Source organism: Mytilus edulis, chromosome 7 (genome assembly GCF_963676685.1).
Source record: "Mytilus edulis chromosome 7, xbMytEdul2.2, whole genome shotgun sequence".
Classification (NCBI taxonomy): Eukaryota; Metazoa; Mollusca; class Bivalvia; order Mytilida; family Mytilidae; genus Mytilus; species Mytilus edulis.
Genome location: NC_092350.1, coordinates 75,288,168 through 75,306,100, shown reverse-complemented (window position 1 = coordinate 75,306,100; position 17,933 = coordinate 75,288,168). Strand labels below are relative to the sequence as shown.

Genomic DNA, 17,933 nt, shown 5'->3' with positions numbered 1-17,933 from the left:
ATTACTAGGTACTGTAACTGCTATCTTGCAAGCGTTGATACATGCTATCCGACTGTTTTCTTTGTCCATTGTTATGGACAAAGAATTAATCAATATTCCTCTCAAGTTATAAGTACACATATTGTCAATGTGCAATATCGCTACAAGGTCAGCCGCCATGAATTTGAAATCAACTATCCTGGAATAAGTGGATTGTGTCCATGAATCTGCTAGTTTATATCCGCGTAAAATTTCGGGTCGATAGAAATAATTATGATTTTTGTTTTTCATTCGATGTTCTATCACACAATTATCGCAGCTGAATATCTGACAGTCCTTGCAGTAGCAAGAAATATGACTATCATCCTTAGTTTGACAGTTATTGCACCTAAAAAATATAACAAAAATTATATTGTCTCAATTCAAGAGCTAATATTATTGATTCTCTGCAGTCACAAGAGACAAATGCGTAACTGCATAAAGGTTAAAAAAAATTATGGCGATACCATCTATATCCGCTAAACAATAAAGATTTTCCTTTGGAATATTAAGTCATATTTTACAACAGATCACCTATTATTTAAAAAAAAACTGTGAATGCAATCACACATTTATTGTCTTCCAAGGGTTCAGAATAAAATAACGCGTGTAAGGTTTATATCATATTGCACATACAGGTAATAGTTATCATAGACAGCCAAAATCAGCACTTCGGAAATCAATAACCAACATCATGGTAAATAGACGCATACAGACATTGTACAGATCACTACATAGATAACTGAAAAAAGAACATTGTGACATCATTTAAAATATTGAAATTGTACAAATGAAACATATACCGATAAATAAAATCAACTAAGTTTGTATTGACATGCAAATCAATAAACAAATTCTTAATGGAGAAGAAATTACTTATTTATTTACCAATAGGAACTCTATTTTCAATACATCGATGCATGCATAAGCAATTAATCCATGATTGAATGTTAAATTCAGAATGAGCAAAAACCTTTGACTGGAATTAAATCTCATTCTGGTTATAGTACGCTTGCATTTATTTGCAATTTCGTATAATTTTTTATAGGAACATCTAACGCTTTTATACAGCTTGTAACTCGTCCCTTTAATGCACACATAATATATATAAACTAATGGTGAATTATTGGATAAATACGAGTGTTCATGTTGCGAAATTGACTGTTACGGTGTATGTAAAATTTGATATAATAGATGACTTCAGTCAAGATGTTCTTGTCAGTACTAATAAAAAAACTGTTTAAGATAAAGAGACTTCCTAAATTTGCGAGATGTGTACATAAATTTATGACGTTAACACTGTCTTTGTGATAACCGTGTATCGATATTTAAACGTCATTCGTTTTATCATTATAACGTGGATTTTTTAGAAGCCACCAACACATCCAACTGATAACAACTGTCATATTCCTGACTTGGTACAGCATTTTCTTATGTAGAAAATGGTGGATTAAACAGTAATGGTTTTATAACTATGAAATACTCTTACCTGTATGACAGCCACATACAATTACATTATATTGACAACGATGATGTGTGAAGAAAACAAACAGACATAATGGGTAAAAATGTAAAACAAAACGGGGTAAAGCAGCCAACATCGGTTATGATCTTAACACTTTAAAACAAAGAAATATGTACGAAATAAACAACACAAAAAGACGTACAGACAAAACCCAATTTTTGATTTCATATACGTTCGTCTCAATAAGATTTGTCTACCGTAAAATCATAAATAGCATGAGACATTCCTCTACTGGCAGCAAAATTCATATGCGATATTAAAAAACTATCTTTAATAGGTATTGGGCCTCCTCATCTAAATCTTTGTAAGTGAACTCATATTTGATGTATGAAAAAAGTATCATTAAATCATTTGAAATTACTGAACTCAATTTAGTAAAGTGATGTTAATGATAACAAAAGTATTGTAATGCACAAACCTCACACAATCTAAATCATATATAATATCATGAATAAGAAAGCCTATCAGTTGCAAAATCTTTTTACCGGGTTTTAAATTATATGAACGGTTCAAATCCCGTCGATTCAGGATCTTAAATCAGGGAAGGGCCGTTCTTATTTCAAAAATATGTCAGGGCAATTGCAATTTTGTCTTAAGTATAAGAAATTAGGTCAGCATTAAAAACCATCAATAAAAATCAATTATCAAGCGATCATAAAAATATCAATGATATATCTTTAATAAACCACGCCTTTAATCAGATATTTCAATACAAAAGTTAAAATTGATCGAAAAAAAATTGTTATTCAACTATTTATAACCGCAAAACGAAAAATAGCGTGTATTTAGTGCTCATGAATTTTGAATCATCAATTTATTTCAATCACAAAGTTGTCAAAGACACTGCAATCTGCCCGAAAAAGGGTTTTCAGTTGTTTGTACAGTACATATGGTATATACATCAGATATTATTTGGAAGAGAACGTGAAAAAAATCGGAAGAAGGTGATGATTTTAGAGGGAATTTAAGGTGATATGGGAGTCCAAAATAAAAATGATAGAATTTGTTTATACTTTGCCAAAACGTAGTATCTATTGATATATGTTTAAAAATGTTATAAAAATGATAGGTCACCGCGCATTTTCTCAAGCTACAGGGCGTGACAAAATGACACATTTTGTTTGGATTTACAGGAAAAAACACAATATTGTGATTAGAAACTAAACAAAATGATAGAATTGTTAAATACTTAAGAAAAGATAGCTTTCAGATAATGCTTTGTGAATATCAAAAGAAAAGATAGGGTCACCGTACGTTTTTTCCGGCTAAAATACAAAATAGGAAAATTCCATGTAGAATCCTTCAGAAAATGCACTGTTTTAGAGTTACCTCCCCTTAAAATGCCAATTTAATTTATTTTTAAGAACAACCAAAAATAATCATCATTTGCAAAAATATCAAAATTTATAAGTTATATTCTTATAAATTGATACTTTTAAATGAAAATTCACATTAAATATCTGCATTCCTGCATCACATTTTACTAACTTGATAGAAAGTCTGGACCTTTGGTTCTCTGTTTTTTTACAATCCAAGATGGAGGAAGACACCCATACCACCTTAAGGCGTGGGATTTTGAAATTTTAATTTAATTTTCATGGTGATGGTAAGCATAAACAAAAATCTTTAGAACATTCCTTAAAATTCACTTAGTTGTTTTTGTTGCAATCATAGAATGATTGAAAGTGATGTTCATGTATTTTTAAAAAGTCAACCTTCTAAAAATCAAAATCAATAGCTAGATAAATAACGAGATGATTATAAAACTCTGACACACATCAAACTTCTCTTAGTTAATCTTGCATTTATCATTGTATATCAAGTTCAATATTTTCCAAACATTAAAAGAAAAAAAACAAAAACCTTTGGCAAAAGAAAGGTAAACCCTATATTTAATGAAATAATAATAATAATGCTCAAAAATAAAAAAAATGTTACGCCAAAAAAATTATGGTCTGCTTTATGTTAAAAATACTTGACAACATATTTTAGAAGCCACTATTTGTTTCATAAAAGAGTAATCGTATTTATTGACAGACCATCTTTGTTTACTTTCAATTAATCACTAATATATGTTTTCTAGACTGAAATGTCAGTTTTTAGGGTTGTTATTGTGGATTCTAAATGATTTATATTTGACTCTTTTGAAGTTTCCATAGTGAAACCTTTCTTAACAAATTCAATTAAACGTTGTGACGTAGACGGAGTGTTGCATATAAACAAATTTATTTGACAGATGATTGTAACTCCTTGACAAATACAAAGCAGGCAACCAAACGAAAACGGTCCTAAACATACTACACCATAGGGTACTATATAATAACAAGGATGACTGCAGGCGCTCAGGAAAGAATGTAATATTCGAAAATAATTTATCTATAACCTTAGTTAATAAATACCACTGGCCTACAAACAAAATATTATTTTTAGCTCACCTGGCCGAAAGGCCAAGTGAGCTTTTCTCATCACTTGGCGTCCGGCGTCCGTCGTCGTCCGTCGTCGTCCGTCGTCGTCGTCCTGCGTTAACTTTTACAAAAATCTTCTCCTCTGAAACTACTAGGCCAAATTTAACCAAACTTGGCCACAATCATCATTGGGGTATCTAGTTTAAAAAATGTGTCCGGTGACCCGCCCAATCAACCGAGATGGCCGCCATGGCTAAAAATAGAACATAGGGGTAAAATGCAGTTTTTTGCTTATAACTCAAAAACCTTTAGAGCAAATCTGACTGGGTAAAATTGTTCATCAGGTCAAGATCTATCTACCCTGAAATTTTCAGATGAATCGGACATTCCGTTGTTGGGTTGCTGCCCCTGAAATGGCAATTTTAAGGAAATTTTGCTGTTTTTGGTTATTGTCTTGAATATTATTATAGATAGAGATAAACTGTAAACAGCAATAATGTTCAGCAAAGTAAGATCTACAAATAAGTCAACATGACCAAAATGGTCAATTGACCACTTTAGGAGTTATTGCCCTTTATAGTCAATTTTTAACCATTTTTCGTAAATCTAAGTAATCTTTTAGAAAAATCTTCTCCTCTGAAACTACTGGGCCAAATTTAACCAAACTTAGCCATAATCATCATTGGGGTATTTAGTTAAAAAAATGTGTCCGGTAACTCGGCTATCAATCCAAGATGGCCGCCATGGCTAAAAATAGAACATGGGGGTAAAATGCAGTTTTTGGCTTATAACTCAAAAACCAAAGCATAAAGAGCAAATCTGACAGGAAGTAAAATTGTTGATCAGGTCACGATCTATCTGCCCTGGAATTGTCAGATGAATAGGATAATCGGTTGTTAGGTTGCTGCCCCTGAATTGGTAATTTTGAGGAAATTTTGCTGTTTTTTTGTTATTATCTTGAATATTATTATAGATAGAGAAAAACTGTAAACAGCAATAGTGTTCAGCAAAGTAAGAACTATAAATAAGTCAGTATGACCAAAATAGTCAATTGACCCCCTAAGGAGTTATTGCCCTTCATAGTCAATTTTTAACAATTTTCTTAAAATTTGAAGATTTTCAATAACATTTTCCACAGAAAGTACTGTTATAGATAGAGATAATTGTAATCAGTAAGAATGTTTAGTAAAGTAAGATCTACAAACACATCACCATCACCAAAACACAATTTTGTCATGAATCCATCTGTGTTCATTGTTTAATATTCACATAGACCAAGGTGAGCGACACAGGCTCTTTAAAGCCTCTAGTTTTTATAGCCAAACAATCACTGATTGATTCAAAAGAATTATGTTGCTTTGACAGCTATTTTATCATTCTTCGAGAACATTCCTCTATAAATTCTACATTCTAGCAAGACTGCCTTTTCTTGTTTATAATGGGCGTTTGTTTGTTTGAATTGATCAATATTTTCATTGGGTTGATTATTATTTTGGAAAAAAAAACAAATGTGTTTGCTAAAACTTGTAGTTCTTGCAAGATTTGAAATTGTTAATTCTTGCTACTTGAACATTGAACCTTACAACTTTTTACCATTGGTCAAAGAAAGTACGAACAGAATTTTAGAATCGTATATACATACTGTAGCTGTATAAATTTTCTAAATTTTTAGTACAAATGCATAACTAATAAGATGTGGTATGAGTATCAATGACTAAAATGTCTATTGGAGTTCGAATTACGAAGTTAAAAGCAATTGAAAGTCCTTCTATGCATAAAGGCCTTAAAAAATGGCAAAATTCGTGCCATATAGCTAGTTATAAAAGGCTCAAACATGAAAAACTTGTGACACTATTATATTCAAGCGACAAAAAACAACAACTAACGGCTTACGGATGTACTTAGGTGAGGTTTTGGAATTTGAGTCAAATGTTCGGACTCCTTGGTGTTTTTCCATACAATACAATGTAAAATATTTTGCCCCATAACACCCATTTATTTTTTCATATAAGACTTAATAGCTCATGAAAGGTCATTTACCAAAATTTTAGAAGATTCTTAATTTTCTTTCTTTTGTTTTGAGACCCAATAATACCAATGCAAATATAAGGTAAAAATCCAAGTCAGCCTTTTCCCGCCATATTTTAAATCTCAAATATCTCGAAAAGGAGGTCCATGACCTATCAATATTTCCTTAATTGATGCTCTACCAGCTTATAGTATAAATTTGAACTTCTTAATTTATTAATTTTTACCTAACCTCACCTTAGTACATCCTTAAATTGTATACAATTAACGAAAACAAGTCTGGTGTTAGGGATCACTGCAGACCATTGTGCTGGTGTGTATTAGGATGTGTTATCTGTTTGAGTATGCAAAAAAAAAATATCATAAATATTATGAAGTATATTATTAACAGAATATTTTAATTTTCAGTATTAAGCTCAAGTTAATATACAATTAAAAATTAAATGGGGAATGTGTTCATGGGACAATGATGATGCTTCCGCTATATCATACACAATTAAAAAGGGATTCAACTGCAAAACGTTACAAATGGCGTTACCCGAATTTGTACTAAATCTGATTTGTATGGTAATTACTATTGTGTATAATTTTCATAACTTTTGGTTGAGAACGAAAACGAAAATTAAACAATTATACCATTTGTAAAGGGTTGTAACTCTATCACAGTAAAAGAGACACCACACAAATTATATTTTGTGAAAATAAGCATGGGGTTAGTTTCATAACATCTGCTTAAGGCAAACTAAATTAAGAGAACAGGAACCCCATTGAAATATAAAAGACATCTTCTTGGACCAACCGGCAACCGAAATGCCTATAAAGGACTAGCTTTAAATGAGGAATTTGTTATGTAAATATTTAGAGACATACTTCAACATTTAATCCTTATATTCGTTCATCATTGTTCATTAAGGGGGTTTGGTCAATTTATGACATACATAGCGGAAAAAACAAATAATGACTGAAAGACCACCAACAGTCTACCACTCATAGAGTATTATAAAGTGAACAATTAAAACGAACCAGATCAAAACAAAGTATGAACTTGGGAATTTCGAAGGAGTAACCAGCTATATATGTGACATTTTTAGTTTTTACTAAAGTAATTACCACGTTAGTCTCGTTATCATATATCGTGTACCCAGACAAAAGGTCAAACGACATAATGTTCAACCAAATCTCGTCGTCTTTTTCGTGAAGATGACCCTTACCTAATAACCCTCTTCCCGATTTTTCTGACATAAGAATCCTGACAGGTGTGATTTTGAAGATAAGGCCATTTCGTCGTCCTCTGTGACATAGATAATAAATGCTAATCAAATTATGTATGGCGTTCTCGTCAAACATTCCAAGAAATAAGTCCTTATACATGTTATAATCGGACAAAGTTTAACGTAACTCAACCAGGGAAGTGAATGGAGAACAACTGTCCTAATCATGACTATGTTTAGACCGTTTCTAAAAAAAATTGAGTTACACTGATATTATAGCTTATGAAACCTCCTACTTGTGCACATAATCTCATCAAAAATAGAAGCAACAAATACTACAAGTATTATTTTACCTGTGAGATAGTTACGTAATATGCATGCGTTATTGGAATGTTGCTACACAGAAATGGAAAATTGTTAACTAGAAATTCTTGGTCTTTTCAAAGTATAACAATAGTCAATTATTAAGGCTGACTTAAATGTACTTTTGATAACTATTAAATGTATCGATGATATCTTTCATTTATCATGTTTATCATCATATGGTAGATGCGTTTTAAAAACGACTGTGCAGTGTTAAAAAAATATATGTTCTTTATGAAACATGTGATAGACCCAAGTATAAAGTTTACCTGATATGAATATAAGCAAGGTCGGCAAAGGGAACACCACAGTTGATGCCAATAGTAAAAGATGCGATCAAAACAAATATGGTATAAATAATAAAACGTTTGATATTGTCGGTTTTAAATTTTTGTGTATATTCATATCACAGTGGTTTTCACAAAACAAAATAATTTGTCTCTTATCAAGTCAATTCAACGTTACTGTAAATATGACTTATCACCGAATTACTATTAATCATGACTATAAACAATAGGTGAAACTAGTATAGAAGAATTTGCTCACCCTTACAGAGAACCTTATAGTTTCCCAGTTTTGTAGTCGTATGTATGTCTTTTGTTTTCTATATAGTGTTTTGTGGACTTGTTTGTTTTTGGGGGTTTTTTTTTGCCACTGCGTTGCGATATTCTCCCAAGTTTTAAATATTCCTTTGGTGGCTTTCCTCGATTTCATTTGGCCTGCTTTTTATGAAACAAAGATCAACTTATTTCCATTTGTCTGTAAGTTATAAATATACTATTGTAAATGGTAGAACATTCACAGGATTGTATAATGTTGCTAGAATTAAGTACAAGAGAGTACCGACTGCAAAAATTCCTGCATTAAACGTAAATGATATGACTGAAGGTTTTTGTTTTTGTTGCTCAGACCGTCAGGATTCCATTGTGACCTTCAATCATTTGTACTAGTTACAGTTCAATAACCTTAAGTAGTCTTATGTTTGTACTTTATATTTCTTGTTATAGCTTTGAAAAATTTATTTAACCTCTTGTTTGAAATAATTCTTCAATTGTTTAACCGGTAAGGTTTTCCAAATCAAAGTTATGAAAGTTGTGAACTTATATTTTTTGATATGCATGTTAATGCACATAACAATAATGTTTGCATGTATAGTTCGCGCTCTTTATGTCATATACCTTGATCAGAACCGCTCAAATCCAAACAGTTATTGTTATATAAAGTCAGGTCGACTTTGCCTAAGAAGATGACACCATTAGTTTCTCAATATTTTCTTATATCAAAAGGGATTTTAAGAAATGATTGCTAAAAAAGTATTTCAGGACCAAAGTATTGAGTACTTACCTGTTGTTACTCTTAAAACCTAATCAATAGTATAAAAACAGTATATAGTACCTTGAACATTTTGAATTTACTAAGTTTGTTATATTTACTTTTCTGCATCAGTACTAATTTACATTGTTGGACGATCATTGTGATGATCATACAGTATGCCATTAAGTATCAATGAGCTATGACAAATTAATTCTACCTAATTTCTAATTCAGAAAATCTAAAATTTATGTTTTTGAGATGTTTAGGTATTTCTGATATATGAATTTGTATAACATAGACTATCTCTCTTTTTTATCATTATTTACTTTTTTATGAGCAACATTGATATATCTAGTCAACACATTTTCCTATAAACACACTTTGTACATTGTATCAGTGTCATGTCATCTATTCTAGTTTTCTGTATACGTTAACACTATCATCAGGAAAATAACCGTCGTGGTATGTGAACAAACATTTTGAATCTTTATTATAAGTGATCTTTTCATACGCGTTACGGGCGTCTTCTGGTGACATTATGATTTTAATGTTTTTCCCGTCACTATCAGCCAGCCATATCACACCATTTTTAATGAAAATTATATTGCCAATGTCATCAGTTGTAATATCTTCAGGATGGAACGGGAAACGTTCAAAATCATACAAACTGCCATTAGTAAAGTCAAAACATGACACAGTTTTTACTGAGTCAAACTTGTTGTAAACACATAACATCTTATCGTTGTTCACAGAATGAAGTATATCAACACTTGGTATGTTCACCACTCTCTGTATTTGTCCTGATAAATCCATTAATCGTATTGCATCAGAGAAAGCCACGTATATTATATTAATTCTACAATTTATTCCACCTGTCATTTTCGTTTCTTCGGGAGTTCTTAAATCCGTCAATGTGGTGGAAGCTTGGATAGTCAAAATGTGTATCAGGTTATTACTAGGTACTGTAACTGCTATCTTGCAAGCGTTGATACATGCTATCCGACTGTTTTCTTTGTCCATTGTTATGGACAAAGAATTAATCAATATTCCTCTCAAGTTATAAGTACACATATTGTCAATGTGCAATATCGCTACAAGGTCAGCCGCCATGAATTTGAAATCAACTATCCTGGAATAAGTGGATTGTGTCCATGAATCTGCTAGTTTATATCCGCGTAAAATTTCGGGTCGATAGAAATAATTATGATTTTTGTTTTTCATTCGATGTTCTATCACACAATTATCGCAGCTGAATATCTGACAGTCCTTGCAGTAGCAAGAAATATGACTATCATCCTTAGTTTGACAGTTATTGCACCTAAAAAATATAACAAAAATTATATTGTCTCAATTCAAGAGCTAATATTATTGATTCTCTGCAGTCACAAGAGACAAATGCGTAACTGCATAAAGGTTAAAAAAAATTATGGCGATACCATCTATATCCGCTAAACAATAAAGATTTTCCTTTGGAATATTAAGTCATATTTTACAACAGATCACCTATTATTTAAAAAAAAACTGTGAATGCAATCACACATTTATTGTCTTCCAAGGGTTCAGAATAAAATAACGGGTGTAAGGTTTATATCATATTGCACATACAGGTAATAGTTATCATAGACAGCCAAAATCAGCACTTCGGAAATCAATAACCAACATCATGGTAAATAGACGCATACAGACATTGTACAGATCACTACATAGATAACTGAAAAAAGAACATTGTGACATCATTTAAAATATTGAAATTGTACAAATGAAACATATACCGATAAATAAAATCAACTAAGTTTGTATTGACATGCAAATCAATAAACAAATTCTTAATGGAGAAGAAATTACTTATTTATTTACCAATAGGAACTCTATTTTCAATACATCGATGCATGCATAAGCAATTAATCCATGATTGAATGTTAAATTCAGAATGAGCAAAAACCTTTGACTGGAATTAAATCTCATTCTGGTTATAGTACGCTTGCATTTATTTGCAATTTCGTATAATTTTTTATAGGAACATCTAACGCTTTTATACAGCTTGTAACTCGTCCCTTTAATGCACACATAATATATATAAACTAATGGTGAATTATTGGATAAATACGAGTGTTCATGTTGCGAAATTGACTGTTACGGTGTATGTAAAATTTGATATAATAGATGACTTCAGTCAAGATGTTCTTGTCAGTACTAATAAAAAAACTGTTTAAGATAAAGAGACTTCCTAAATTTGCGAGATGTGTACATAAATTTATGACGTTAACACTGTCTTTGTGATAACCGTGTATCGATATTTAAACGTCATTCGTTTTATCATTATAACGTGGATTTTTTAGAAGCCACCAACACATCCAACTGATAACAACTGTCATATTCCTGACTTGGTACAGCATTTTCTTATGTAGAAAATGGTGGATTAAACAGTAATGGTTTTATAACTATGAAATACTCTTACCTGTATGACAGCCACATACAATTACATTATATTGACAACGATGATGTGTGAAGAAAACAAACAGACATAATGGGTAAAAATGTAAAACAAAACGGGGTAAAGCAGCCAACATCGGTTATGATCTTAACACTTTAAAACAAAGAAATATGTACGAAATAAACAACACAAAAAGACGTACAGACAAAACCCAATTTTTGATTTCATATACGTTCGTCTCAATAAGATTTGTCTACCGTAAAATCATAAATAGCATGAGACATTCCTCTACTGGCAGCAAAATTCATATGCGATATTAAAAAACTATCTTTAATAGGTATTGGGCCTCCTCATCTAAATCTTTGTAAGTGAACTCATATTTGATGTATGAAAAAAGTATCATTAAATCATTTGAAATTACTGAACTCAATTTAGTAAAGTGATGTTAATGATAACAAAAGTATTGTAATGCACAAACCTCACACAATCTAAATCATATATAATATCATGAATAAGAAAGCCTATCAGTTGCAAAATCTTTTTACCGGGTTTTAAATTATATGAACGGTTCAAATCCCGTCGATTCAGGATCTTAAATCAGGGAAGGGCCGTTCTTATTTCAAAAATATGTCAGGGCAATTGCAATTTTGTCTTAAGTATAAGAAATTAGGTCAGCATTAAAAACCATCAATAAAAATCAATTATCAAGCGATCATAAAAATATCAATGATATATCTTTAATAAACCACGCCTTTAATCAGATATTTCAATACAAAAGTTAAAATTGATCGAAAAAAAATTGTTATTCAACTATTTATAACCGCAAAACGAAAAATAGCGTGTATTTAGTGCTCATGAATTTTGAATCATCAATTTATTTCAATCACAAAGTTGTCAAAGACACTGCAATCTGCCCGAAAAAGGGTTTTCAGTTGTTTGTACAGTACATATGGTATATACATCAGATATTATTTGGAAGAGAACGTGAAAAAAATCGGAAGAAGGTGATGATTTTAGAGGGAATTTAAGGTGATATGGGAGTCCAAAATAAAAATGATAGAATTTGTTTATACTTTGCCAAAACGTAGTATCTATTGATATATGTTTAAAAATGTTATAAAAATGATAGGTCACCGCGCATTTTCTCAAGCTACAGGGCGTGACAAAATGACACATTTTGTTTGGATTTACAGGAAAAAACACAATATTGTGATTAGAAACTAAACAAAATGATAGAATTGTTAAATACTTAAGAAAAGATAGCTTTCAGATAATGCTTTGTGAATATCAAAAGAAAAGATAGGGTCACCGTACGTTTTTTCCGGCTAAAATACAAAATAGGAAAATTCCATGTAGAATCCTTCAGAAAATGCACTGTTTTAGAGTTACCTCCCCTTAAAATGCCAATTTAATTTATTTTTAAGAACAACCAAAAATAATCATCATTTGCAAAAATATCAAAATTTATAAGTTATATTCTTATAAATTGATACTTTTAAATGAAAATTCACATTAAATATCTGCATTCCTGCATCACATTTTACTAACTTGATAGAAAGTCTGGACCTTTGGTTCTCTGTTTTTTTACAATCCAAGATGGAGGAAGACACCCATACCACCTTAAGGCGTGGGATTTTGAAATTTTAATTTAATTTTCATGGTGATGGTAAGCATAAACAAAAATCTTTAGAACATTCCTTAAAATTCACTTAGTTGTTTTTGTTGCAATCATAGAATGATTGAAAGTGATGTTCATGTATTTTTAAAAAGTCAACCTTCTAAAAATCAAAATCAATAGCTAGATAAATAACGAGATGATTATAAAACTCTGACACACATCAAACTTCTCTTAGTTAATCTTGCATTTATCATTGTATATCAAGTTCAATATTTTCCAAACATTAAAAGAAAAAAAACAAAAACCTTTGGCAAAAGAAAGGTAAACCCTATATTTAATGAAATAATAATAATAATGCTCAAAAATAAAAAAAATGTTACGCCAAAAAAATTATGGTCTGCTTTATGTTAAAAATACTTGACAACATATTTTAGAAGCCACTATTTGTTTCATAAAAGAGTAATCGTATTTATTGACAGACCATCTTTGTTTACTTTCAATTAATCACTAATATATGTTTTCTAGACTGAAATGTCAGTTTTTAGGGTTGTTATTGTGGATTCTAAATGATTTATATTTGACTCTTTTGAAGTTTCCATAGTGAAACCTTTCTTAACAAATTCAATTAAACGTTGTGACGTAGACGGAGTGTTGCATATAAACAAATTTATTTGACAGATGATTGTAACTCCTTGACAAATACAAAGCAGGCAACCAAACGAAAACGGTCCTAAACATACTACACCATAGGGTACTATATAATAACAAGGATGACTGCAGGCGCTCAGGAAAGAATGTAATATTCGAAAATAATTTATCTATAACCTTAGTTAATAAATACCACTGGCCTACAAACAAAATATTATTTTTAGCTCACCTGGCCGAAAGGCCAAGTGAGCTTTTCTCATCACTTGGCGTCCGGCGTCCGTCGTCGTCCGTCGTCGTCGTCCTGCGTTAACTTTTACAAAAATCTTCTCCTCTGAAACTACTAGGCCAAATTTAACCAAACTTGGCCACAATCATCATTGGGGTATCTAGTTTAAAAAATGTGTCCGGTGACCCGCCCAATCAACCGAGATGGCCGCCATGGCTAAAAATAGAACATAGGGGTAAAATGCAGTTTTTTGCTTATAACTCAAAAACCTTTAGAGCAAATCTGACTGGGTAAAATTGTTCATCAGGTCAAGATCTATCTACCCTGAAATTTTCAGATGAATCGGACATTCCGTTGTTGGGTTGCTGCCCCTGAAATGGCAATTTTAAGGAAATTTTGCTGTTTTTGGTTATTGTCTTGAATATTATTATAGATAGAGATAAACTGTAAACAGCAATAATGTTCAGCAAAGTAAGATCTACAAATAAGTCAACATGACCAAAATGGTCAATTGACCACTTTAGGAGTTATTGCCCTTTATAGTCAATTTTTAACCATTTTTCGTAAATCTAAGTAATCTTTTAGAAAAATCTTCTCCTCTGAAACTACTGGGCCAAATTTAACCAAACTTAGCCATAATCATCATTGGGGTATTTAGTTAAAAAAATGTGTCCGGTAACTCGGCTATCAATCCAAGATGGCCGCCATGGCTAAAAATAGAACATGGGGGTAAAATGCAGTTTTTGGCTTATAACTCAAAAACCAAAGCATAAAGAGCAAATCTGACAGGAAGTAAAATTGTTGATCAGGTCACGATCTATCTGCCCTGGAATTGTCAGATGAATAGGATAATCGGTTGTTAGGTTGCTGCCCCTGAATTGGTAATTTTGAGGAAATTTTGCTGTTTTTTTGTTATTATCTTGAATATTATTATAGATAGAGAAAAACTGTAAACAGCAATAGTGTTCAGCAAAGTAAGAACTATAAATAAGTCAGTATGACCAAAATAGTCAATTGACCCCCTAAGGAGTTATTGCCCTTCATAGTCAATTTTTAACAATTTTCTTAAAATTTGAAGATTTTCAATAACATTTTCCACAGAAAGTACTGTTATAGATAGAGATAATTGTAATCAGTAAGAATGTTTAGTAAAGTAAGATCTACAAACACATCACCATCACCAAAACACAATTTTGTCATGAATCCATCTGTGTTCATTGTTTAATATTCACATAGACCAAGGTGAGCGACACAGGCTCTTTAAAGCCTCTAGTTTTTATAGCCAAACAATCATTGATTGATTCAAAAGAATTATGTTGCTTTGACAGCTATTTTATCATTCTTCGAGAACATTCCTCTATAAATTCTACATTCTAGCAAGACTGCCTTTTCTTGTTTATAATGGGCGTTTGTTTGTTTGAATTGATCAATATTTTCATTGGGTTGATTATTATTTTGGAAAAAAAAACAAATGTGTTTGCTAAAACTTGTAGTTCTTGCAAGATTTGAAATTGTTAATTCTTGCTACTTGAACATTGAACCTTACAACTTTTTACCATTGGTCAAAGAAAGTACGAACAGAATTTTAGAATCGTATATACATACTGTAGCTGTATAAATTTTCTAAATTTTTAGTACAAATGCATAACTAATAAGATGTGGTATGAGTATCAATGACTAAAATGTCTATTGGAGTTCGAATTACGAAGTTAAAAGCAATTGAAAGTCCTTCTATGCATAAAGGCCTTAAAAAATGGCAAAATTCGTGCCATATAGCTAGTTATAAAAGGCTCAAACATGAAAAACTTGTGACACTATTATATTCAAGCGACAAAAAACAACAACTAACGGCTTACGGATGTACTTAGGTGAGGTTTTGGAATTTGAGTCAAATGTTCGGACTCCTTGGTGTTTTTCCATACAATACAATGTAAAATATTTTGCCCCATAACACCCATTTATTTTTTCATATAAGACTTAATAGCTCATGAAAGGTCATTTACCAAAATTTTAGAAGATTCTTAATTTTCTTTCTTTTGTTTTGAGACCCAATAATACCAATGCAAATATAAGGTAAAAATCCAAGTCAGCCTTTTCCCGCCATATTTTAAATCTCAAATATCTCGAAAAGGAGGTCCATGAACTATCAATATTTCCTTAATTGATGCTCTACCAGCTTATAGTATAAATTTGAACTTCTTAATTTATTAATTTTTACCTAACCTCACCTTAGTACATCCTTAAATTGTATACAATTAACGAAAACAAGTCTGGTGTTAGGGATCACTGCAGACCATTGTGCTGGTGTGTATTGGGATGTGTTATCTGTTTGAGTATGCAAAAAAAAAATATCATAAATATTATGAAGTATATTATTAACAGAATATTTTAATTTTCAGTATTAAGCTCAAGTTAATATACAATTAAAAATTAAATGGGGAATGTGTTCATGGGACAATGATGATGCTTCCGCTATATCATACACAATTAAAAAGGGATTCAACTGCAAAACGGTACAAATGGCGTTACCCGAATTTGTACTAAATCTGATTTGTATGGTAATTACTATTGTGTATAATTTTCATAACTTTTGGTTGAGAACGAAAACGAAAATTAAACAATTATACCATTTGTAAAGGGTTGTAACTCTATCACAGTAAAAGAGACACCACACAAATTATATTTTGTGAAAATAAGCATGGGGTTAGTTTCATAACATCTGCTTAAGGCAAACTAAATTAAGAGAACAGGAACCCCATTGAAATATAAAAGACATCTTCTTGGACCAACCGGCAACCGAAATGCCTATAAAGGACTAGCTTTAAAACATGCATTCTAATTGCAATAATGACGCTGATAGTTATCAAAACTAATTGCAAGCTATTCGTACAGTACGATGATGCCATTTAACAAATTAGACAGTTGGACTCATTTGTCCTTTACCCTCTCTGATGTTCATTGATAACGATAGATTTAGGCATTTAGTCGATTATGACAGATGTCATTTACATACAAGGTTGGCAAAAAAGTGGTCAATACTAGTATTGACCAGGCCAGCGCTAATAACGGTAAATACCGGGAAATACTGGCAAATACCGGCAAATACTGGTCGATTGAATTTTTGGATGGACATTACTATAACGACCACTCTCTACCTGGTCAATTACTGTTTGTAATGAAATAATGAAATTCTTAAAAGTCATTTAAAATGCTTCATTCTATTTTTATTGTAAATTCTTAATAAAAAAAATGAATTACAATGACTTATTTGTACAAAAGAAAAAAACTGTTTTGTCCCTGCCAAGGGAAATTGTCATTTGACTTTGACACTGACTATATCATTGCAATCATTACATTTTTGCAATGGTTTTGTCGATGTCTTCTTATTTATATTGTATAAAAGTTCTAAATAGAATCTTTAGATTTCAGTTTGGAGTTTAAAGTTTATATGAAGTGGTTATACATTGTGTATGTGAAAATTTATTCTATGTAAAAGTAAAATTTACAGCACATGATATATTTTTTTGTATACACCGTAAATTACAGAAGCCATAAGCAAATGATTATAAGCGAAGAGGATCTTCAGCTTCATACCATCTATTTGCTGTAGGAAGATGATTTTTGTCTTACAGTTTTAAATAGACAGGAAACATTTTATTGTTTAAATCTTTAAATATCCCGTTTATTACTTTCAACCCATGTTTTGTCAAAAATTATAGGGGACTGTTGTTTGAGTAATTAAAATCATCACACCTTGTAATGCCAAGTGATGTCATATATATGACACCTGTAACTTAATTTACCTGTAAAAATTATGCATTTTCAATAAAAAATAATATCTGGATTTTTAAATGTTGAAATCACTAATTAAGTCTTAAAATATCTTTAGTATGCAATATCATAGTCATTATGGACTGAATTTGAAGGTTTAAGTGTTAAAGATGAATAAAACATATTAAATACATTCATTTATATCAGCTGAAACAGGCTTAAAGATAAATAATTAAATATATTTTACTTGTTATCATGATTTTACTTCAATAAATAATAAAAACCACCATGAAAATTTCAATTGACCAGTATTTGCCAGTATTGACCACTTGAAGAGTATTGTCCAGGGCGGTAAATACCGATAAATAACAC

General features: G+C 31.1%; 2 protein-coding genes across 2 annotated transcripts in view; one reads left to right on the top strand and one right to left on the bottom strand.

The window, feature by feature from the left end:
* Positions 1–17,933, top strand: part of LOC139482234 (uncharacterized) — a 398,699-nt gene that overhangs the window by 284,461 nt on the left and 96,305 nt on the right. The window lies entirely within an intron of this gene.
* Positions 9,165–17,933, bottom strand: part of LOC139482226 (uncharacterized) — a 55,573-nt gene continuing 46,804 nt past the window's right edge. The window contains exon 20 of the mRNA XM_071265959.1: positions 9,165–10,182. Within this exon, the coding sequence (XP_071122060.1) occupies positions 9,273–10,182 (910 nt within the window). The 3' untranslated portion in view covers positions 9,165–9,272. The remainder of the gene's footprint in view (positions 10,183–17,933) is intronic.